Raw genomic sequence first — 24,396 nt, 5'->3', positions numbered from 1 at the left:
AATTTACAAACCAAAAACTTTATAGTATTATCTACTCAATACAAGCTCATCTTGAACTGAAAGGAGAGGGTATATAAGTCAAGTCATTAAGGAACAACAACAAAATTTACCACACCCTCATTAAGCAACAGTCTATATTAAAGTTTTCTCTTGAACTATAAAGATGTAAGATCTATCCAAAACCAAAGTACTATTTGGCTTCCCCAAGTCATGAATAAGTGAACTGTGATATTGTTATGTGCTATAATAATAGAACATATATGATATGTGCTATTGTTGTATGATTGTTCTTATATGATGAACAATAAAATATATTGTTATATTATAAAATATATGACAAATAGTTTGTATCTTCCAAAACTAAAGCTATGAAATGTTCTAGATTCAAGAAAACAAACCTGTCTACTCATCTGAAGAAATTATTACAATGAAAATAATTCAGAGTAGTTTATTTAGTCACTGAGTTTCAACTATTCTGACATTCTGCTATTCCACCTCTTCTGTTTGAAGCAAATATTGAATATAAAATTAAAACTAAGATCCTTAAGGTCCTTCCAAATCCCTCAAAAATCTCTCTTTTTAAGATGCAAACTAATAACAGCTGCATTTCTGAAACATTAACTTCTTAGTTAGTAGTAATTCTCCAGGCACAAAATGCATCCTTTTGCAATTGTAATTGCTATATAAAATAATACTGCAAAAGTAATGCCTACTACTACCATTGAACTTATTTACATGCTAATTTTGTACAATATTGTATTCATAATTTGTGTTTTTACATTAGAGGCAAATTCATATTTTCTTTGTTCTGCTGCAAGAGCAAGACCACTGAGACTTATATATCACTTTACAGTGCTTTGCAGCCCTCTCTAAGCATTTTACAGAGTCAGCATAATGCCCCCAACAAACAATCTGGCTCCTCATTTTACCCACCTTGGAAGGATTACCCAACTTGAGCCAGTCAGAATCGAACTCCTGAAGTGAGCAGTGAGTTAGTCTGCAGTACTGCTTTCTAACCACTGCACCATCATAGTTCTTATGATTCTGCTTCTGCAGCAACAAAATACCTATCTAAACCCTAATTTTTGCAATAACTTAATATCATCCAAAATGACAAAGTTTAATAGGGAAGTAGAAACATTGACAAGTTGAAATAAAAAAACCTCCACAATGATCTAGGAACAAAATGTAACAAATTGTAAGATCCAGAATAATTGACTGTAATAGGACATTTTTACAATCACTTAATATCATTCAAATAAAGGTTTAAAACACACACTTTTTACCTTTCACTCAAGCACAGACAGGTATATCAGACTTAATGTAAGATCTGTACTTCAATGCTACATTCTTTTCATGAATAAGACCAGTGTTTTTCAACCACTGTGCCGTGGCACACTAGTGTGCCGTGACATAGTGTAAGGTGTGCCGTGGGAGAATTACTTTATATATAGTCAATATAGGCACAGAGTTAAATTTTTTAAACATTTTCTAATGGTGGTGTGCCTCGTGATTTTTTTCATGAAAAAAGTGTGCCTTTGCACAAAAAAGGTTGAAAAACACTGAATAAGACCACTGCTATGAGCGTCTTCCTTCAAACATGTCCTATTTTTCCTTTTCTTGCATTAACTTACAAGTATGATATTATTATACTTTTTGTTGCTGTTACTATGATCTGGAAAGGCAGCTAAGAACAGGACATCTCAAAGTTTTTTCCCCTTTATTATCACTATTAATTAGTGCAGTAAAAATTACTGAAAGCAAAGCAGACATGAAAAACCGACCAGCTCAGGAACTAAACTTTTTAGAGAAATCATACCAGTCCTAAATAGATGATTTTTGCACATCCCTATAAATCTATTATACTAAGACAAAACTGAAACAGGATATTAAATTTGAAGAATGTTTGTTTCTCCATACTTGTGATTGTGATGAAAAATATATTGGCATTTTACACGATTTCTCTTTTCTAAAGGCTTAATAAAAAAAAAAGATTTTAGACTATTATAACTTACTAACCATTGTATTAGTAGTTATGAAGTAGGTAATCTTTATAATTTACTGAGTTCTATTATAGTTTAGCGACTAATGATTGGAGACAGCAAAGAAACAAAGGATGGCAATGAATATCCTATACCATGTTGCACCTACCAGGGATTCTGGCTTCTCCTCACTATAAGCCAGACAAGGACATCTAAAATAAACAGTATATTAACATTGTTTTATTAACATTCTTCCTAAATGATAATTTTAACTAGAATATCATCTAATTTTTAAAAAATGGCATATGACTACTACGAGTTTTTAAATTATATTATTCTTACCATTCAAACTAAGAGACATTAGTTGAGACATTAAGAAACTCATTCGTATTTATTCGTTTTTCTGTGAAGGCTTTGATCAAATTTCAATCCCACTGCATGTATCTGATCTCAGCATCTTCCAAAAATAAATGAGTACCCCAAATTAATTAAAGTGACTAGGAAAAAGTAATTTTACCTGTAAATTGTTTTCTGTGACTCTGTTCCACCAAATCATATTGATGGGTACTCCTGTTTTACACCTGTCAGCCAAGCAGCCAATAGTGTTCTTTGATTTCCGTGCCTTTGATCCCACCGGAACTATCCTCTCTTCCAGCATCCCCAGTCGATACTTTCTTGGCTATGAAAAAGAAGGAAAAAAACTAGGGCACTCCCAGTATCCCTTAGATCTTTGGTTTGATTGGTGGAATAGGAAACAATTTGCAAGTAAAATTTCTAAGATGGTTTGCTTCCATATTAACTGCTATGACTTATAAAAGGAAGTTCACAGGGCAAGTGTAAGCAAAAACTGAACAATCTTTAGCATAATCCAATATATATCTACTCAACGTAAGACGTATTGAATTCCAAGCAAATATATTCAGGATGTATCATTTGCAAGACCTAATTCAAAGAAGTGGAGCTTCCTTTTCATAATATTCTTACAAAATATCATTATTAGCAACCCTACATGCTTTGCTTTTCATATTCTTTTAACCAGGAAATTATGCAATCCTGAAAGTTCCAGAATTGAAAATAGGCATTCAAATAAAACATCTTTACATTCTGTAATGATTTAAAGACATTTGAAATTTGAAAGCCCACTGATAAACTTTTTTAAGTATAAAATTGTCCATTTTGCAAACATAGCTTTCAATCAATTCTAAAATTCACACGATATCTTATTACACTGATTTCTGCTAGCAGATAACATTCTGGTAAGCAAACATTTGTAAATTTGGAATCATACTTTTAAATATGCATATGCAATAACAAATGATGCTTTAGTACTGAATTCTAATTTGCTCTACAAAAATAGTAAAATATAAAAACTAATCTAAAAGTAAAGTGTCAATCATAAAATCATCATACTTTTTTAAAAAATTAGCCAGGATTAATAAAGCTTGCATTTTCAATTTCAACTGTAATGTTCAGTTAGCCAATCCCAATCCTAAGCCAAATAAACATTATTTTACAAAAATGTAGGGACAATCCAACAAAAAGATTAAAGAGTAAAGAAATATATTTATAGCATACCTTTCTTTAGAACCAAATCTAGATGTTTGTGCAATAAAATTCAGGTCTTCTGTTGAGTAATGCTAAGGCTTACACAGCATATAGTAACATAAAAGTAACTGAAGATTAAACCATGGAGAGCCTATTCTAAATGAAAAGAAATTGCAAAATGGCATAATACAAAGGGCTGGATGTAATTTCATGGTACCTCCTTAATCTTAATTCTGGCTCTCTATAATGTAATAGCATAAATTGCTAGAACATATTGCTATAATAGAAATCAAAAGAAATAAACTAAAATCAATCATAGGTAGAAATACTAGAGAGAAGGACAGATACAAAGATTCCACTGTAACTAATGAAATAAAAAATGGTTTATTAGTTTATTGCATTAGTTTGAGAAGATATTCAGGTGCACTCCCTTCTTAACAGACAAGTGTGAGTTCTCAAACAATTCCATTGCACAAGTAGACTCGATTACCCAGAAGCTAATGACTTGATTTCCCAGAAGCTAAATCCTTGGTATCAGGAAATATAACTTGAATTTAAAAAAGATAAATAAATTGTGAACTTCAAACTGTCTATATTACCCATCCATATAATACCCACAAACATTTATGGCACCAGAGAAATTCCATATTCATCTAAACAAGGACACAGATGCTTTTTGATCATTCCTTGATCATTGATGTAACTTCAGAGTGACTACTCATATTTGAAATACAGACAAGCCCTAAATAAACGATGCTTCTTTTTCTTTTGAGATTCTTCTGGATAACAAAAAGACCGGGAGCACCTTCAGTTTATCAACTTCTTTATCCACTCAGTAAAGCTGTATACATACATCCTATGGTTATTTAGAAAAAATAAATATTTTGGTGTTCAAATTCATTCACGCATAAAGCAAAGGGATTAAAGCCCAAAGGTTTTTTCTCTAAAAACCCTTCCCCCATTATTGTATATCTGTCCATGTATATGCACACAGACTCATAAACACAATATGTGTCCAAACATATTAATGTATAATGCAGTATATCAAATCCTATATGTATTTATTAAATTTGTCTCCGTATTGTACTCTGATTGTAACAAAACGGATACCATGGTTTTCATGAATCCAAATGTACAATTTTTTACCAGCTAATAGTTGGAAAATAGGCCAGGGATTCATGAATAATTCAGGATAAAAAATAAAAGTGGAAAATTTCCAGTTCTCAAAATAAAGAATGGCAAAATACAAAGCATCTTTCTATTTTGTATCCCTTAACAGTTCATGTTATATGATTTAAGTAATGATAATTATTTACTTGCATCACCCCCATACATTATATATGGCAAAATGTAGTCTTACATTAAAAACTATAAATATATTAAAGAGTACTTAGCAATCTTATACTAATCTTCTTACATAAATTAAGCATGTTGTGTCACACAAGTTAGTGTAATTCTTATACCACAGACTCCAATTTAGAATATTAGGAAGAATTTCAGAGACTATATCACCATATTATTTATTGATATTGACTTCTTACTCAACATCTGATACTGGGCAGTGAGCAGCAAGTGTTTTGGGAAAAAATGTCTAACAAAAATTAAAACATCTTATATTAGAGTAGCACATACTCACGTTATCATTATCTTATATTTAAGACTTGTCAAGTAAGTATATAATAACTTCAATTGAAAGAAAAGAGTTTTAATCTGGCTGTTCATTAAAATGGGTATAAATTGCTCCTAACTTAAAGAATATAAATAAAAAAATTACCATATTATTCAATATAAAATTTCATTTTATTTTATTAATTTGTGAGCGCGTGAATAAGGTTCAAGTATGTTATTTTGGATTATGTGTAAAATTCAATTCAACTGCAACAATTTATATCACAATGCATTAAAGCATAACAACGGTAGCATCTGATTTAAAGGATATGTGTTTTAAGTTAAGCTTTTCTATATGTAGAAGTTGAAAACTGTATGCATACTAAATTTGTAGATTCAATTTTACTTGTGAAAATATCTGCCTATGTTAAAGAAAACAAAAAAATATTCTTCAAGATTAGTTTATTTAAAATATATTTTCAATCAGTCAGTCCTGAATTAAATTCCATTTTATATTATAAAGACAAGGATGATTTAAAATCCTGTCTTATAACTGACTGTCGAAACTATGTTTTTTCTAAAGCTACAAAATGAGGGAGGTATAAAAATATAACCTTCCCATTTATTTTTCCTTTCCTTTCAAAATTATATTCTCAACCACTAATTCATCAACTGAAAAAGTAAGGTGTACCTTGAACAAGCAATTCCGTATAGGAAAAAGAACATAATTGAGTGACAAATAGCTGTTCTTCACTTTCTTAAATCTGCGGTGTTTTTATTAAAAAAAAGAACACAATCCATCAGAACAAGCTAACATGAAAGTCTAGGCTGCTTATTATTAAGGTTTGAGAAAATTCTATTAGTAACTGTTGAATTACATTTGTCTCTGCACAGCAGAAGCACTGCCTAAATTATAACTGAAGATTCAGACTGAACTAGAAATTCAATTTCTGTTAGAATTCAATAACCCAACTGATGTCTAGATTTATCCATATTTTAATCATTTGCCAAACAGATTACAGATATGATAAAGTTGCAAATGGACAAGACACACTGATATTATATTTAAATATTATAAACACTGAAAAATTTTAAAGAACAATTTTGAAAATAAATTTTTTAGAATAGCAGAATGCTTGTTGTTAAGCATGCTTTTTTAAAGAGATCTGAAAATTTATCAATATGGATTCTGTGCTAGTGCAGACATGTATCTATTACAATTAACTTTTATAATAGTATTTCCTTCCCTTGTAATATAGGCACTAAAGGGTATTTTGCTTATTTTTGCTGGCTCTAAAAAAATGATATCCAAATTATGGAAGGGGAGTAATAAAACAGAGATAGGGAAAGAGGCAAAATGAAATTTTGGATGATCTGAATATGAAATCCTCATATTGCCGAGTTTTGGGATTTGGGAAAGTGACTGGATAAGAAGAAATAACAAGATGAACCATGATTAGCCTTGTCAGCAGAATGTTAAGAAGACATAATAGCACTGTGCTTATTTTGGCCATTATTGTGTTAATTAATGAAACTGGAGAAACACACACAGTGTGTCCTATCCAAAGAAGCCCACACATTCTGAAATCAGGATGTAGATGGGATTTGTTGAGTCTATGGGTAGAAAAGACTAATTTTGGGGATTTGAATATCATTATCATTGTGAAGAAGTGGAAATACTCTTAAAAAGTCCCTTAATATAGCATCCTAACACTTAAGATCATTTATAACCATGCACTACACTGAAGATTTAAAACTGCTATTATGACCTTTGGCAAGATGAGTTTCTTTATTTATTTAGCCATTTGTTATTTTCATCTGCTGTAAGAGAGATAGAAATACTGTTCATTCTCTTGAATCTTCAATTCTCAACTTATTACAAGGCTTGAGGAATGTTTGTTCCAAGAGGCAAAAATATTCTTTAGAAGGATCAAAAGCACACTTATCTGTTTAGAGAAAGCAGCACCAAGTGTAAGTATTAAAACAGAAGATCCTACATCTGTTCACCTGATTGCTTGACTTCCAAACCTAACACTACATCTTCTTTAGATGAAAAAATTATTCCCTGATGTCTGGCCCCATTCCTCTTAACTTTTATAAGGCGCTAAAACCTATTTTATTTTAGGAGGCATTTAACACATAGTAAAGATAAAAAAGTAGCTATTTGATTTATGCCTATATAAACATTTTAATGGTACATTCTATTCTTGTATACCAAGCAGAGTTTTTGTAGATTGGAATACTATATAAATGCTTTTTAAAAATATGACAGAAAATGCAAATATCTACAAGCCCTGGTACTAAAAGTCAAAGAACCCAAACATGGCATTAAAATTAAACACAAATTAATGATAGCAAAGTATACAATCAGTCTTAGAATTGACAATGAAGAAACTGAAGCAGTGCGCAGCTTCAGCAGTGGATATAAACAGCAAAAGAACAAGCAGTCAGGAAATATATGCCACAGTCTAGCACTTGGTAGAGCAACCATAAAAACCTTGGAAAAAAATATTCAAGTGTCATTATTATGTCTATATCTACAAAGATCAGAATCGTACAAGCCATGCTATTCCCTGTAGTACTCTGTGGAAGCAAAAATCAGGTTTCAAAGAAGCAAGATAGGAAAAATGTTGCTGACTTTGAACTTTGATATTGAAGAAAAGAAAGACTAGGAACGACATGCTATCAATCTTCCAATATTTAAGGGGCTGCCACAAAGAAGAGGGGGTCAACCTATTTTACAAAGCACCTGAAGGCAGGATAAGAGGTAACAGATGGAAATGTTTCAAGGACATATCCAATCAAGTACTAAGGAGAAATTTCCTGTCAGTGAAAATAATTACTAGGTGGAACAGTTGCTGCCAAAGGCCATGGGTACCCCAACACTAGAGGTTTTAAAGAAGAGATTAGACAGCCATTTGTCTGGAATGGTATAGGGATACTTCCTTGAGCAGATAGCTGGACTAGAAAACCTCCAAGGTCCATTCCAACTCGATTATTCTGAATACTAGAATAATGAATAATGTAGAAAACAATCCAATGGAAACAAATCAACCCAAAATTCTGACTTGAAGGACAAATAACTAGGCTCAAATTATCCTACTTTGACACACTGTGTTAAGACTCAAGTCTCTGGAAAAAAAACTTAGTACTGGGAAAGATAGGAGAAAAGGAGGATGACCAGGAGTAAGTTGGGTGAACTCAGTTCAATGAATGCACTGTTGGGATACTTGAAAGAACAGCTTAGGAATTGATTGTCATGGAGAATAAAGTGTCATGGTGAACTAGTTTGGTCTAACAGTTAAGGTACCCAAGCTAGAAACCAGAAGAGTGTGAGTTCTAGTCCCACCTGAAAAGCCAATTGGGTGATTTTGGGCCAGTCAGCCCAACTTACTTTCCAAAGTTGTTGTGGGGAAAATAGGAGATGGGTATTGTGTTAGTTATAAAAATAATAAAGGTGGAATAAAAAAAATAAATGGAATCACTGGAGATTGAAAGCTATTTGACAGCACATAGTAATTTTTTTAAGTAAATAATGAGAGTAATCACTCTGGGGAAACAAGTTAGAGAGATTTTGTCCCAAGTAATGTTCCAAAAATTCAATAATTTAGATAGCTGGAAGGATATCCAGGGATATTTATCTTCCTAATAATTCTGATAAAGATAATGAAAGAGATAACCTAGTGGGGAGCCATCAAAGGTTCCTTAAGATAGCAGCTCATGCTCTTGAGCAGGTGAATATACGCTTGCCCAATCTGAGATAAATCAGCATTGTTGGCATTGTCCTGTCTGCCGTTTGCAGAGAAGAAGCATACAGAGAGAGGCGTAAATCATCTACATCTAGACAACGTTCTCTCTATGACCTACAACCAGCTCATCAGAGATGAGGAAAAGCTTCCTTGGGTTGATTGCAGACTTCAAACAATTTGAAAGCAGAGTGGGCTGTGGAAAACTACAAAGAACCAACACTGGATAGGACCAACAGAGGAGCTGGCATCTTGTCTGAGAAAGCTGGGAAATATGGAAATTGCTGAATAGACTGCACATGGGTACAACAAGATCCAGAGACACTCTGAATAAGTTTGTTTTAGATTAAAAAGTAACAATTTCTTAATTGAAATACTTGTTTAACACTAGCCACCAATAATATTACAGTATTAAAATTCATACTGAATGTTTACAAGAGATGGTACATAAAGTGAAGGAAACTTGTTTGGGTCATTATTAAATAAGTAAATAATTGTATTACAATATAAAGTTCACAAATGTGCTTAATATGCTACTATTAATAATAATAATTAACATTTAAACACTATTCATATACATATTTTTCATTATTTGGATACAGAAATTATAATGTTTGGTGATACTTACTTTTCTTCTTTGAGATAAGCTGAGGGCAGCAAAATCATTAAACAAGGATGAACTAGGTGAAGTAAGAGGATCTGGAAAACAAATTTTATAAAGTACAAAATAAATTTATTTCAATAGTAAAGTTTTGCCAAAAGAACCAAATAAACCTCAAACAGCACATTTATTCATTTAGGCCTCTGCACACCCAGCTTTTGGTCTCTCCACACTGTTTTTTTGGGTGGTGATCGGCAGCGATGTGCTTTGGCAATCCACTTAGCCTTGAATGGGTCTCAAACGGAGCATTCGGAGGCTGAAAATGAGAGGCGCAGAGACCAAAATGGCAACCTGGAACAGCTGCTGCCTTGTCTGACCGGTTCAATACTTCACCTGCTGTACTCACTGGAGTGCCCTGTGACAATCAGCTGTGTTTTTGAAGCTGTGTATCAGCCCCAATGAGGTTCACTCACAATTAGCGAGGCATGCGTGCATGCTTACAACCATGAACCTGCTGCTAAAGTTCACCTCTGGGAACAGCTGATTGGGGGTATTCCGGCAGGCCAATACACCCACCAATCAGCTGCTCATGCCGAGTCAAGCTAATGTGCTGAAGCTCACAAGACTGTTTGCTAAGGACGATTGCCAGATGAATACCGATGGATGCTGGTAGGTAGAGGCAGAATTATTTTTCTTATTTTCTTATTTCCCTAAAAACTAAGGTGTGTCTTATTATCTGGAGCATCTTATATTCCAGAAAATATAGTACTAATGATTGCATGTAAAATATGATATGAATAATAGCTTCTTAGATTATAGTCAAGGAATTGTAATAAATAAAATGGAAAATTGGTGAAAATGTTCAATTATTCTTCTAAAAATTGTTTTTACAAAAATCAGAAATACTGCTCAGTCTTTGGTAGTTTATTTGGCTGATAGCTTTTAGCATAGTTTCTGAAGAACTAGAGCAACTTTAGACCTTAATTCAACTCCCATTATTAGCTATGTTTATCATAGATGACTGCTTTGAAGGATTTTAGATAAAACTAATTAAAGGTAAAGGTTCCCCTCGCACATATGTTCTAGTTGTTCCCAACTCTAGGGGGTGGTGCTCATCTCCATTTCAAAGCCAAACGTCTCCGTGGTCATGTGGCCGGCATGATTAAAAGCGGAAGGCACACAGAACACTGTTACATTCCCACCAAAAGTGGTCCCTATTTTTCTACTTGCGTTTTTACATGCTTTCGAATTGCTAGGTTGGCAGAAGCTGGGACAAGTACGGGAGCTCACTTCGTTACGAGGCAATAGGGATTCGAAATGCCAAACTGCTGACCTTTCTGATCGACAAGCTCAGCTTCTTAGTCACTGAGCCACCACGTCCCTCTTAAAACTAATTATACCCACAATATAGCTCTTTATAATGTACAGAAGATAAGGTATGTTCATGATACAAAGCTTTCCTTCTAAATTATTTAAATCACCAAAATACAAGTATGTAAATTAAGAACATTTAATTATATATCCCTTAAATGTACACTACTGTCTGTTTTAGTATTTTAATAATGTAAATATAGCAATTTCCCTAGCCAAATCCATATTCTTGGGTGCAATAAAAGTGGCAATGAATCCCAGTTGATGTTTTCATCTAAAATATTACATCTTTCATCCCAAAATCTTAAAATATTTAATTTGCTGATTTAAATTGCAGATCAGCAATGTAAAAAAACAAAACTCAGAACACCAGTTCAAATTAATCCTAAAACAGTTTGTAACAAACGGTTTGAAATGTATGCATTATTTAAATAATGAGGTTCTAAACCATATGTATTTTTTTCTATAAAATAGCTTCAACATAATTTTAAAGCTTTCTTACCGTGGCCTGCATATGGCTTGGCACTGTCATTAAGAAGGCTAGGTGAACTGCTGCTATTTGTCATCCTCTGCAGAAAATGAAAAATAGAATTGTATAGTGAATTAAGGTATTAAGACTATTTGCCTCCAGATGTCTATAACTCAAACAGATTAACATGGATTAACGCCCATAGAATGAGAGTCAGAATGGATCTTAGAAGTCATCTAGTACAAAATCTGCAAATATCTGACAGTTAATCATCCAGCCTCTGATTGAAAACCTCTTGTGAAGAACTCACTATTTCATGCAGTGGCTTTTCTACTTTCTAACAGATCATACAGTCAGAAAGTACTTCCTGTCTCTGTTGTGGCCTGTCAGCCACCGACCCCTCCAGCAGCCAAATCAGATGAGGAGGCAGTGTGTGAGTCAGGGCTAGCATCAACACAACCTGAGAGCTCCGTGGGGAAAGAGGGAATGGAGTTGTCAGAGATAGACAGAGGTGGAGCCTGGGCAGTCCATCATCCCTCAGATGGAAAGTCAACAGCCCCCATGTCTGGAGGTGGCTGAAGAGGAAGAGGAGAAACAGCTGGGTCCAGTGCCTGACACGCAGATGTGCAGAAAGCAGAGGAGAGGAGAGCAGTGGAAATCTACTGGCCGATCCTTGGAACAGAAGATCCATCACTGCTAGTGAAGCCCCACCCTAGCTCTGGGGATAAAAGGCAGGGGGTGGAGATGAATAGGTGTGGCAGACAACGATTCATCTCTCTGCCAGACAGACGTTAACCTGCTGGCGGGGGATAGACTCCTAATAAAAGAATCATTGATTTAACTACAGACAGTTTGTTGTGTTTGGGAGCTGGGTCCGAACAGTCTCACTCAAACCTACTTTGTTGTGGTTTTAACCCCAGGAGAAACATCATTAATTCACTTTACAACTTCAGAGTCTCTGAAGCTCTGCACTTTCCTGAACCTTTTCACCTGGGAAAAAGTTCTGGGAAGTAAACTATTCCAAATAGGAAAGCAATAACAGAGCCTTTGCCTAACTGATCATCCATCTTCTCTGCTATAACCTCTGATGGGCAAATTTTAGCTAAGAATATATGGTCTTGAAGACATACAAGCCCTAAGCATTCGAATGTACCAAGGAGCAAATTGACAATCAATGTAGCTCCCACAAGTCTTGACCTATCTCACCCCTGATCATTTTGCTCCAGCCAATTTATGTTGTGGGTGAGCTCCGCCTGCAACCACCTAGCCTGAATTACGTGAGTCTGGAGGTGAGCGCCCTCACCGTATAGGCTGGCTTCCGTTGTTATGACCAGGCACTCTGGTTCCTTGAATAAGGATCCCCTTAGCAGGGCCTCCGACTGCCACCACCTGAGGGACCGAACCACCCTTGGAGGGAGGCACACCACCTCCTGGAGTTGCTGGCCTTGCGTCTCTGGATCGGTAGGAGGAACCACTGGAACTCTCACTCATGCAGATGCGTCCAAGAAACCACTGAGATGCAAGAGATTAGTTTTCCTAGCAACTGGGAGAGAGAGATGATGGACGCTGATCCTGCCATTCAGATACGTCTCACCAGAGATCTGATGCTGTCCACCCGCTCCCGTGTGAGAAAGACTTTGCAGCTCCTGGAGACAATCACCGTGCCGAGATGCTGGATTCTGGATGTTGGAGTCAGGTGGCTCTTGTTGAGATTGACTGAGAACCCGTGGCGTTGGAGAACGCGGATGGTGATGTTGAGATATCTTGATGACGAGTGAATGAGAACATCATCCAGATAGCATTCGAGTCTCACTGGGAGAGATCGAAGATGCACTGCAATGGCAGCCAGAAGCTTGGTGAATGTCCTTCGGGCCGACGAGAGGTCGAAGGGAGGGCCCTGTATTGGTAGTGCTGGTTGGCAAACTGGAACCTCAGGAACTTGCGGTGCACCAGATGAATGGGAACATGCAGGTATGCCTCTCCTTCAAGTTGATGAAAGTTAGGAGGTCACCCTGCCTGATGCAACCCAGTATGGTCTGAAGAGACTGCATCTTGAAGCACTTGTATGCTAGATGGATGTTGAGTTTCTTGAGGTCCAGTATTGCCCTTACTGCCCCTGAAGACTCTGGGACCAGGAAGAGGATCAAGTAGAACCCCCTGCTCTCCTGACCCCTGGGGACCGTGTCTAGGGCCGCTATCTCCAGCAAATGTCCTATCTCTGCCCGCATCACCTAGCGCTTTTGGGCAGACTTGGGAATGGGACAACGGACAAAGGTCCATGGGGGAATTGAGAGGAATTCCGGGGTCAAGCCGTGATGGACCATATTCAGAATCCAAGTGTCCGTTGTTGTCCCCTCCCATTGAGCGCCATATAGTTGGAGACAACCGCCTATGAGAGGGGACCGGTGACGGTCACTTCAACTTCTGAAAGGAATGGTTGGAATACCCCCCTTAGAAGGGCCTGCAGTTGTCCTATTGCCTGTTCTTGTCCCTGTAAGATGACCTGTCTTGGGCATGATCCTGAGATTGGGAGTATGACCGGTTAAATCCGCCAGAGGAGGCTGGGGGGGTTCTGCGTTCTGAAAGGGCTGCCTACTAAAGGACTGACCCTTGTGGTCTGACTTTTTGGTGACCACTGGCAGGATTTTACGTTTATCCTTGGATTCAATGAGGACCGAATCCAAGGGCTCCCCAAAAAGCTTTCCTCCCTTAAAGGGAGCGGAAGCAAGCTTCCACTTCGCCTTCATGTCCGCCTGCCAGTGGCGAAGCCACAGCAGATGGCATGAAGTGACATTGGAGGCGAGGGCTCTGGAGGAAAATTTTGTGGCATTAAGCGAGACGTCGGCAGAGTATTCGACAGCTGCTATGATTTTATTCACATCCTGGTGCACTCTGGTGTCCCCCGCCAGCAGGCTGGACAGCAGTTTGCGGAGCCAAAATAGCGCTGCCATGCTAAAGTAAGAAGAGGAAGAAGATGCTCTCATGGCCCATGCAGTGGCCAGGTGAGTTTTATGAGAGGCCTTTTCCTCCCTCTTGTCCTCAGCATTTAAGCCTTCCAGGAGGTTGGCTGGAAGCACTGAATTGGAAGTTAGCGCTACAATGGGATCATCCACCTGAGGAAGCTTCAAGGCTACTCTCCATGGTATACAGCTTCTTATCTACCCCACTGGGACTAGCCATCGAACCCAGTTGGGCCCATTGCTGCTGGATAACATCCAGGAACAGCTGGGGGGCTGGGACCAGATCCTGAGGAGGAGTGGTCTCCTTGAAGAGCCCCACACCAGGATCCTGATATCTTTATTGCCCTGATCGGTGGAAGGCTTGTCTGCCTGAGCTGGTTGACCCATTTGGGGGGCTGAAGCCCTGGCCTTGGTAAGGATAGCTCTAAACATTGAGGGTTTGAATAAGCCTGAGAAAGCGGGTGTATCGGGGAGAGGATTTTCGTCCTCTGATAGATCAGGAACGTCCTGCTCGCCTTCCAATGAGCCGAGGTCGCTCAGCGGTTAGGGTGCAGTACTGCAGGCCACTTCAGCTGACTGTTATTTGCAGTTCAGCGGTTCTAATCTCACCGGCTCAGGGTTGACTCAGCCTTCCATCCTTCCGAGGTGGATGAAATGAGGACCCAGACTGTGGGGGCAATATACTGACTCTGTAAACCGCTTAGAGAGGGCTGAAAGCCCTATGAAGCGGTATATAAGTCTAACTGCTATTGCTATTGCTATTCCTCCGCCTCGGACACATCACTGACTCCCGAAGGGGTCGGAGAGGAGGGTCTAGCCAGTGGGTTCTTAGTCCCAGCAGTGCGAGCCCTGCTTGAGTTGTTGGCCTGTCTAGATAAGTTGATCCCTAACTGTTGGATGCCTTCCGCAATCTCCTGGGAAATCGCATGTGCGACTACTTCTTGCATTTCCAAGGACAGCTGAGGCCCTTGGTCTTCAGGAGGGCACAAGGCCCTAGGTCCGGCCTCAGGTGGAGTCAAGGATTTCTCCTCAATAATAGAGCAGGCCTCATTCATGGACTCCTCAGCTAGAGATGGACAGGGAGACCCGGAAGAAGCCCTAGAGGGATTGGGTGAAAAACCAAAGTCATCTTCCCCTGCCAGGGATGGGGACCTATCCCGCTGGGGAGTGGGAAGGGAAGGACCTGCAATCTCCTCCATGGGTGGAGAGGAATTCTTTGCAGGTTTCTGGGCCGATTGAGCCCTTGGGAATTGCTTTTCAAGGGCCCTTTGGCGTCTTTCAGCCATCTTCTCTGCAGCCTTGGACGCCTTCCTGGGTTTGGGCTGCTTCCCCTTGGAGGGCACCTGGCCCCCTCACCCTTAACAGCAGGGTTGAGCCTGCTGCGCTTACTGGTGGTAGGTCCGTCTGGGAATTGGATTCAGCATCCATGGTGTTAGCCATAGTTTCAGGCACTGAGGCAGAACTGGCTTACTGAGCCAAAGAAACAAGGCTTTAGGACAGAAGATGGGACCTGAATGTCCTCAGAAACAGTCAACGTCCCAAGTGTTGAAGAAAAGGCAGGACAAAATGGCACCGGTCAGAATATGTCCAGAGCGCTTGCGGATCCGCGCTAGATTTAAATACCAGGGGATGGCCAAGCAATAGCCAAAATCCCTGCAACAGCCCAGTTGGAAGTCCTGGGGAGGGAGAGGCTTATTGTAGCTCTTTTCTTTATAAGAAAAAGCAGTTTTTATTTTATTTCTCTCATATATGCTTTAAAATGCTGAGAAAATCAATAGAAGAATTCACAGTCAGCAATTTGAACAAGGATTCTATTGATTTAGAGAGGTGTCATTCTTCTAATAGAAAGTTATAGGTAGTCCTCGAGTTATGACAATCTGTTCAGATATCTTTCAATGTTATGATGATGCTGAATAAATGGAGTTTTGATCTTTGAGGTTATGACAGTTCCAGTACCTTCATGGCCATGTGAACAAATTTCAGGTGCTTAATATTACCCCATATTTACAATCAGTTGCAGCATGATCGCCATTTGCAAGCCTATCCTGCCAGCTTCCCCCAAGCAAAGTCAACAGGAAGCAGGCAAAGAAGATTGAAAGTTGCTAGAGTAAGTTTCATTCTAACTGCCTATTTTGCTTGCATGCACCACGGCCTTCTTCCCCCATTTTCTCACACATTTCCCCCCTTTCCCTGGCTTCCCTGCCCTTGCACTTAAATACTCTCACTGCCTGCACCCTCTTTCCATGACCTCCCTACAATCAGATACACAACCATATACCCTGCATTCTCTTTCCATGGCATCCTTATAATTGCACACACCCTTCACATTCTTTCTCTGGCCTCTCTGCACTTGAACATACATATGCTTGCATCCCATGCCTCCCTGAAATTGCAGATATGCACACATCCTGCATTTTTTTTCCTTAGCCTCCCTATAATCGCACACTTGCACACCCATTCTTTCTTCAGTATTCCTGTGACTACACACGGATACACACATATACCCTGCACCCTCTTTGCATAACCTTCCTTCATACGCACCCCTTATCCTCTTTTCATGGCATCCTTGCAACCATATGTACCATGCACCATGTTTCCTCAACCTCCATGCACTTGGACACATGCAATATCCCCATGCCCTCTTTTCACACCTTCCCTGCATTTGCACACCTGCACACATACCCGCATCCTTTTTTTCTGAGCATCTCAATCACTCATACCCCTGCAAGATCTTTTCCATGGTCTTCCAGTACATGCCCGGGGCCGCTTTTCTTGGTGTCCAACTAAAACCAAGGGAATATCCTATTAAATATTATCTTATTGGATCTACAAAAGGGGTATGAGAAAGTCTTGAAGAAATCTATGCAACTGGAAAAGAAAGAATTTCAGAGAAATCAAGTTCTACAACAATATTTGAGTGAATTAAAGATTAAGACTGGTAAACATAAAAGGAAGGAACACAAAGTTGGTTTATCTGATCAAAGTTAAAATATTTTTTCCAATATTCTGGCAACAATTTATGGATTTTTGCTGGTACCAGGATTGAAAAGTTGAGGCTTTATGGATTTGTTCAGATGTAAGGGGTGGAATATGGGATGAAAATATATCTGTTTAACTTTATAGGAGGTAAAGAATTATTAAATTTCCTTATACTTGTAGTGATGAAGGTTGGAAGAAAATATATTTTTATTACATTATTTTCCTCTTTTTCCTCTCTCCAATTTTTATTATTTCTTTTTATTTTTTTCCTTTTCTCCAATTTTAGTTTGTACTAGTTTTCGCCACTGTAATTAAAATTCTTGATAAAAATTCTATTTTTTAAAAAAAAAAATCAATCTGGATCAATTCTTATGTGTCTTACTATGGAAGCATCCAGCACATAAAACAATGTGATCATATGGATAATAAAAACAAAGAAGGAACCAACAATAGAAAATGCTAAAACTAGAAGCAATGCAAATATTTTTAAATGGCTTGGCTTGGTCTAAGAACATGTTCCCAACTCAGTTTGCAACTTTTCTTGGCAAATGCTTACAATTTACTATGATTACTTTGTTCTTCTGGTCTGTTATACCTTTTATGTTTTTTGTACATTTTAGTTTGCAGTAGTAAGCTGCCTAGAGTTATGTGGGAATGAGATATTTTATTAAATAAGCAGCTTTTATATAATAGTACTCAAAAAAGAACATTTCCAAAAATGTCAATGGATATCTCAATAGACAGGCAGGTTGCTAAACAAAAATATTTTCTTCTAGGAGTATCACCAACTTATGCTAATAAAAATTCTAACAACCAAATTTTGTGCTAACTGAAGATGTTATATAATTCCCCAATTACAACAGTTATTGTATTCTTTTGGTCATTACAGATACACCAACTAAATTCAAACAAGCAACATCTTTCCCACATTGCCCTATATTTTTTCTTCAAGAGTTCTATTTGTATCATTGAAGTGGGGTTTCCCATCTATGTTAGAATTCACGCTTCTGTAGAAAAAACTGCAGAAATAATTTCAATCAGCAACAGACCACAGTGCACACTCTATAAAATGAGTCATTACCTGCATCATAGGATACTTTGATTCTGCAGGACTTCCAAACCCATTGACTCCAACAAAACTGGTGCTGAAATAGGAGTCTGTAAGACTAGCTTCAGCCAGGGCACTCCCATCTATACCCGGAACTAGAGATAAAACGAGAAAAAAGTGTTTTAAAGGCTATCAGTTTTGCAGATCTTTTCTTCCAACAGCATGCAAATTTACATTCCATTATCTATCTAAATACAGAGGGAGAAATTTAAAAGACCACATACCAACAAATTATATCTTTTCATCACAGTAACATGACTCTGTTTTATAGATAGTGGAGAGAACCAGAAAATGGAAATAGAATATAACTGGTAATATCAGTAAACAAAGTATAAACAATGAAGTTTAAACAGAAATCCAAGTTAACTGAACATTAGCATCTCTCTCACACTTCCTCTCTAACAGTAAAGAATCAATAGTTCTTTAACAAGCAAAAGCAATTTGCTCCAACATCCAAATTACAAGTCTTTGCAAGTCTTGTTTAATTATCAATTTCGCTTAAGTAGATGGGGTCTATTTAATTCAAGAGGGAGCAGAAAAAACTGTATAAAATTAGCAGTCAAAAGAAATGAAAAGAAACTCCTCAATATTGTATCAGATTAAACAGACTCTTAAGTGCTTTCAAGATTGCCAGTTGAAATGCACATTTCATAATCTATTGAAGATAAGTATTTCTTTCTATTACGAGTAGTCCTTGACTCACAACCATAATTGAGCTCAAAATTTCTGTTGTTAAACGAGACAGTTGTTAAGTAGTTTTGCTCTGTTTTACGATTTTTCTTGCCACAGTTAGGTGAATCACTGCAGTTGTCAAGTTAGTAACACGGTTAAGTGAATCTGCTCTCCTGTTGATTTTGCTGGTCAGAAGGTCACAAAGGTGCTCACAAGACCTTGGGACACTGTAACCATCATAAATATGAATCTGTTATCATGTGACCATGGAGATGCTGCAATGGTCATAAGTCTGAAAAATGGCTATATGCCGATGTTTTTCAGTACCACTGTAATTTGAACGGTCACTAAACAAACTATTGTAAGTTGAGAATTATTATTATCATCATTATTGAGAAATAAAATGTAGTTGATAGCCTGAAGGCAGAAAGTATTCCCTGAATACTCATGATTTCAAAACTGCTGGCTAACTCTGTTTAAAAAAAGGCATTGTAGTGCTTCTCTGACAAATGGAGAGTAAGAGAAGAAATGAGACTTATTGAATATTGTAGTGGATGCAGTGACCTGCAGAGCCTACCTCTATGTCCACAGATAAACTGCCCACAGCATGTCTTGTTCAAACATTAAGTACTACAGTATTGTAGCCTGTAGATTAGACAATGACTCAATTATATACAGGTCGGAAGGCAAATGCGGTCTACTAATGACAGCAAGAAAATGGGATTCAGACTAAGAGTGGCAGACTTCACAACTGTTATTAGCTCTGTGTCCCAGAAGTAATGAGAATTTTAAGAGTAGAGTTCCTGATTAGACCTCTGACTCAGCCCTTCTGATTAAAAAAAAAGGTGAAAATAAAGTAAAATTGGCATCGGAAGCATAGGCAAATGAGTCAGAATCAGAGGTGGGTTCCTATCGGTTTGGCCAAACCGTAGTGGTATGGCGGCCTGACCCCCGAACCAGTTCCTCCGTCGCTGTCATCGCCACCATCTTGTTTTTTAGTTCTGTGCATGCGCAGAGAAATTTTAATTGAACTGCACATGCATGCACGTGTAAAGAATGCACACAAGCGAACCGGCAATAAAGCTGGCCAGAACCCACCCCGGGTCAGGATGTTTTATTTCTATTTGGTGCTGCTTTGTTCAGTTGGATGGGGGAGGGGGAGACCAATAAAGTCTCCTTCAAATCAAACTCAACTACTGTTAACTACGTAGCCATATTTTCTTGGCAACAAGAAAATTCTTTGGTAACTTTATTCCAGGATTTATTTATTTTTTTACCTCTGCAGCCCTGTGATTTCCTGCTGGTTTCTCATTTGAGTTTTAAGCAGTTCTGAGCCTACAAAGCTTTTTCAAGACCAGACAAGATTAACTAGATGCTGTCATCCTCACTGATTAAAGTTATATTCGGGTAGGAATTGGATCTTCCAATCCAGGTGATAATGGGCTGGTGGGTGGCGACAATATTATAAGGCAAAGGTTTCTATGTCCAATTGTGTCCGACTCTAGGCCGCATGTCCAACAATGCTAATATAAACCCAAAATCTAGTTTCAGTTTCATATGTAGAGTGAAGAATAATTAACATCACCTAGAGCAGGGCTGTCAAACTCCCAGCCCGTGGGCCAAATGCATCATCTGCTGGCCACACCCAACCCCCGGTTTAGTGAAGGCAGAAAAAGTCCTGATACATTACATGACACTGCTATGATGACGTGAGTTTGACACCCTTCACCTAGAGGAAAGTATTGCAGGCAATACAAGGTGGACCAATAATGGTATATGTATTTTCCAAATTATACAGATTTCATTAAAGGTTTTGAATGTTTAGCTAATAATTATATATTTTTTTCATATTTGTTTCAATTAAAGGGCAAAAATTATTCTATCTGATGAAAGTACACTGGGCTGTGTTTAGTTTTTATCATTTTAAGGGCTCAAGTTATATTGATTCAAAGACATTTCTCCTTTCAAGCAGGAATTTAAAAAAAACAAAATAAAGGAAAAGAATACATATTTTAAATTTTAAAAGCAAAATTATACAACTTTATTTTTCTATTATAAATAAATTATGACTATACCTTAGATTATAATCTTTGACACCCTTGAGAGAAAATTCCCAAAAACTGAGACTGTATTCCAAACATTGCTGGATGGGGATCAGTATAAAAACTAATTCTGGTTTAATTTGCATTTAATAGAACTAAATGTAGCTAATATGAGTACTTTGCAGTTATTCTTTTAATATTCTCCCATCTTGAAAATCTTAATTCAGCAGAAATCCCTATAACAGAGTATGCTCTTGAATGTATTCTTCTGAAAGACTATTAAATAGTTAAGTAGCAGAGTATCCAATTTGGGAGGGAAAAAAGGAAATATTCATAGCTTGAGTATGAGCTTTGCTCGAGTATTAATGAATGCAGATGACATTTATTGTATTTCAATAAAAGTAAATTTATATGCCTCACTTCTGCTTAAACTACTGTACACTTTGAAGAAAAAGCAGAAGAGATGGTCAGCCAGGAAGCTTCTTTGTCTTTTAAGCACAGATTTGTTAAACAGAGCAGCTGAGAGATAGCATGCCCAATTCAAAGTATGGGTGTCATTCTTCAAAACCTTGCATGGCACAGTGCCAGGTGACTTATAGGACTGCCTATCTCTGAGGGTATCTGCTGTTTCACCAGGTGCAGCAGGGCAAATGTAATCCAGATCCCTGTTCTGAACAATCTCATATTACAGAATCAAGGAGGGATCCTTCTTCTGTTAGCACATCTACCACACCCTTCCTCAAGATTGAGACAGCCCTGACCTTCCTGTCCTTTCAGAAGGCTGTATAGACCTGGCTTTTCTCTCAACTGCTGTATTGGGATTTTATATAAGACCAATATAGGTGTCATTTATGTGTCTTGACCATAGCAATATGATTTATAGAGGTTTTATTATATTGGTTTTGCTGATCATATGCAAAGTGAATAGCCATATTTTCTAAAATAAATAAATAAGGCCATAAATCCTCCACAGCCATTGGATATCAATGTCATTTACTGCTAAATTAATCTTCCTTTCCATACAATTTTTGCTGCCTTCAGTCCTCACCGTGGCATCAGTAAATTCCAAATTTATTTAGAAATTTGTAAACCCATGTGGCTTTGCAACTAGCTTCACTAGCTGAAATGTGCATGGCCCTGGTGGAGGTCAACACTGCAGCAGCTTGTCTCCTGTCAGTGCAATTGATTTCTTCACCCCTCCAGGGAATCAGGAGCTGTTTACAAACTTGCTGTTAGCTATAACCTCAGCCCACTCTGCATCCATATATATAGTTAATTCAGGGCTACTGCTTGCTGTCAGCTTTATCTGAAGTCAGTGGGGCCCTTGAGGCATTTTCCTAGCCTCTTGACTACAGTCCAGTCACTTTAGGTTGACGTAATGAATTTTCTGTAAAGAATTCACACTGTTGTAGAAGTTTCTGGTCTAGTTATTGACATATACAGCATCTTGCTAACCACTTTGTCAAGTTGTTCACTGTTCTATCGTTCCTTTAGAAAATTAGCTTCTATAGGTAAGTAAATTTACCTCGGTCAGTATTAGGCATTCCAAAATGCCCTATAATTATGTTTCTGGTTTAATAAGAGATGTTGCCAATATTCTTCACTACAATTCCCTTTTTAGGTCCTTCAGAATCCCCTTACGATGTTGTCAGTCTGCATAACAAATTATTAAATTGTTCAACATATGGCAAGATAAAGTCCATTTATTTTTAAATCTTGATCAGAGGCAAGGGTCAGCTTTTCACTACTTAAATTCCCTTTTAAGCAACATTTGATTTAATTTCTCTCTGAAAGTCTTTGCAGTCAGTTTTAATCCATAAAGATTCTTCTTTAATTTGTACACAAGCCTCCACTTGCCAGCTTGAATGAACCCTAAGGCCTATTCTATGTAAATTTCTTCTTCTACTTCTACAAGTACAGAAAGCACTCTTTACATCCAGATGGTCAATTTCTATGCCTCTGGCACATGCCTAAGAAAGTCCTAATTAAAGTATTTTCATAATCTCATGGTAGTCCTCTCCATATTCCTGAGAATATCCCTTGACTACTACTCTGAAGGACAGAACTTCCCCATAGGTACATAGTCAACTGCACTCAGTTGACTTTCTTATGGTAGATAGTTCTACAAACTTAAATGTTATTGTCAAATTCCTTAACTGTAGAACACAACTAGTAAAGCAATATTCACAAAATATTTAATAAGTTTTAATGCTGAGAATTAGAGGTTAGAATACAGAATACATCCCACCTAAGAGACCCAGAGCGGGATGGAGCCTATTAAATGGCTAGTGTGAGGTGCTGTCGCCGGGGCAGGGGGTGATTTTCTGTATATTAATTTATTATATGACTCTTCTTTTATTAATTTTATTGTTTTTATATGGGGTTTTATATTCTGTAAACCACCTTCAGTCGCCATGTGCGAATAGGCAGCAATATAAATTCAATCAATACACACACACACACACATATATACATACATACATATATACATACATACATGCATATACACACACACATATACATACATACCTCATATAGGAACATTTTAAATCTCATTTCTTCATTAAGATGCAGTTTTACTGAAACTCTTGAATTTTTTTTCTCAGCCTTTTTGCATTACTGGCTAAGAATCCATTTCTTTGATAAGCCTATAGCTACATCTCTTATATGCTGATTATTTGTCTTTAGAGATATAGCTTGTCTCGGAGTCCCAGTGCAAATCTCAAAGTAATTTTTGTAAGATTCTAAATCTTCCCTTGCTTGCGTCTTTCAAATTTCTTGAATTCATAACCTGGCAGCTTTTAAATATCTCCCCATGTCTGAGAACCTGACTCCAGCTTTGTGAGGTCTTTATGAATGCCCTAACTGTGGCCCATGTTCAGCTTCTACTATAACTGCACTTGCCTTTCTGCAGTCAGCACGACATCAGCAGGTTCTTCTAAGTTCCCTTCTGAAAATATGATGCTGGTTTGAAACTAGAAACTGGAAATAAATGTTATAGTATTGTCTGCTGATAGCTGTTAAGTTCAGAGCCTGACATTTTACTCTCAGGTGGCCTTACTCGCTCATCAAAGAAAACAATACTACTGTAATCTTGCAGTTGTCATCCTGTACCCTGTGCTAGATACTAATCAACATATACAGTTCTAGCAATACAACTTTTTTATTTTTGGAAACACAAGTATACACTTTAACAGCCAAATGTACAGGTAAATTGATTTTCTGTGGAAGCACAGTTCACAAGGTTTGTCTTTCATACCTTTAGTAGGTAGCCCCTGTTGATGACTATTAGCTGTTGAAATCATATTATTAT

General features: G+C 37.6%; 1 protein-coding gene across 4 annotated transcripts in view; it reads right to left on the bottom strand.

The window, feature by feature from the left end:
* The window catches only part of PAN3 (poly(A) specific ribonuclease subunit PAN3), a 71,098-nt gene that overhangs the window by 37,111 nt on the left and 9,591 nt on the right, over nt 1-24,396 (bottom strand). For 3 of the 4 annotated variants that reach the window (XR_015697461.1, XM_087721246.1, XM_087721247.1), the window contains exons 2-5: nt 18,343-18,464; nt 11,356-11,422; nt 9,510-9,580; nt 2,500-2,661 (exon numbers count right to left, since the gene is read on the bottom strand). Coding sequence is in view for 3 of the 4 variants with exons in the window: in XM_087721246.1 (XP_087577372.1) it covers nt 2,500-2,661; nt 9,510-9,580; nt 11,356-11,422; nt 18,343-18,464 (422 nt within the window). In the remaining variant the exon portion in view is untranslated. The remainder of the gene's footprint in view (nt 1-2,499; nt 2,662-9,509; nt 9,581-11,355; nt 11,423-18,342; nt 18,465-24,396) is intronic. The other variant, XM_087721248.1, reaches the window with a different exon arrangement.

The sequence above is a fragment of the Thamnophis sirtalis genome, unplaced genomic scaffold (assembly GCF_051295495.1).
Source record: "Thamnophis sirtalis isolate CommonGarterSnake01/CBP01778 unplaced genomic scaffold, rThaSir2_p1.2 scaffold_8, whole genome shotgun sequence".
NCBI classification, from domain to species: domain Eukaryota; kingdom Metazoa; phylum Chordata; class Lepidosauria; order Squamata; family Natricidae; genus Thamnophis; species Thamnophis sirtalis.
This window is presented reverse-complemented; position numbering and strand designations above follow the sequence as displayed.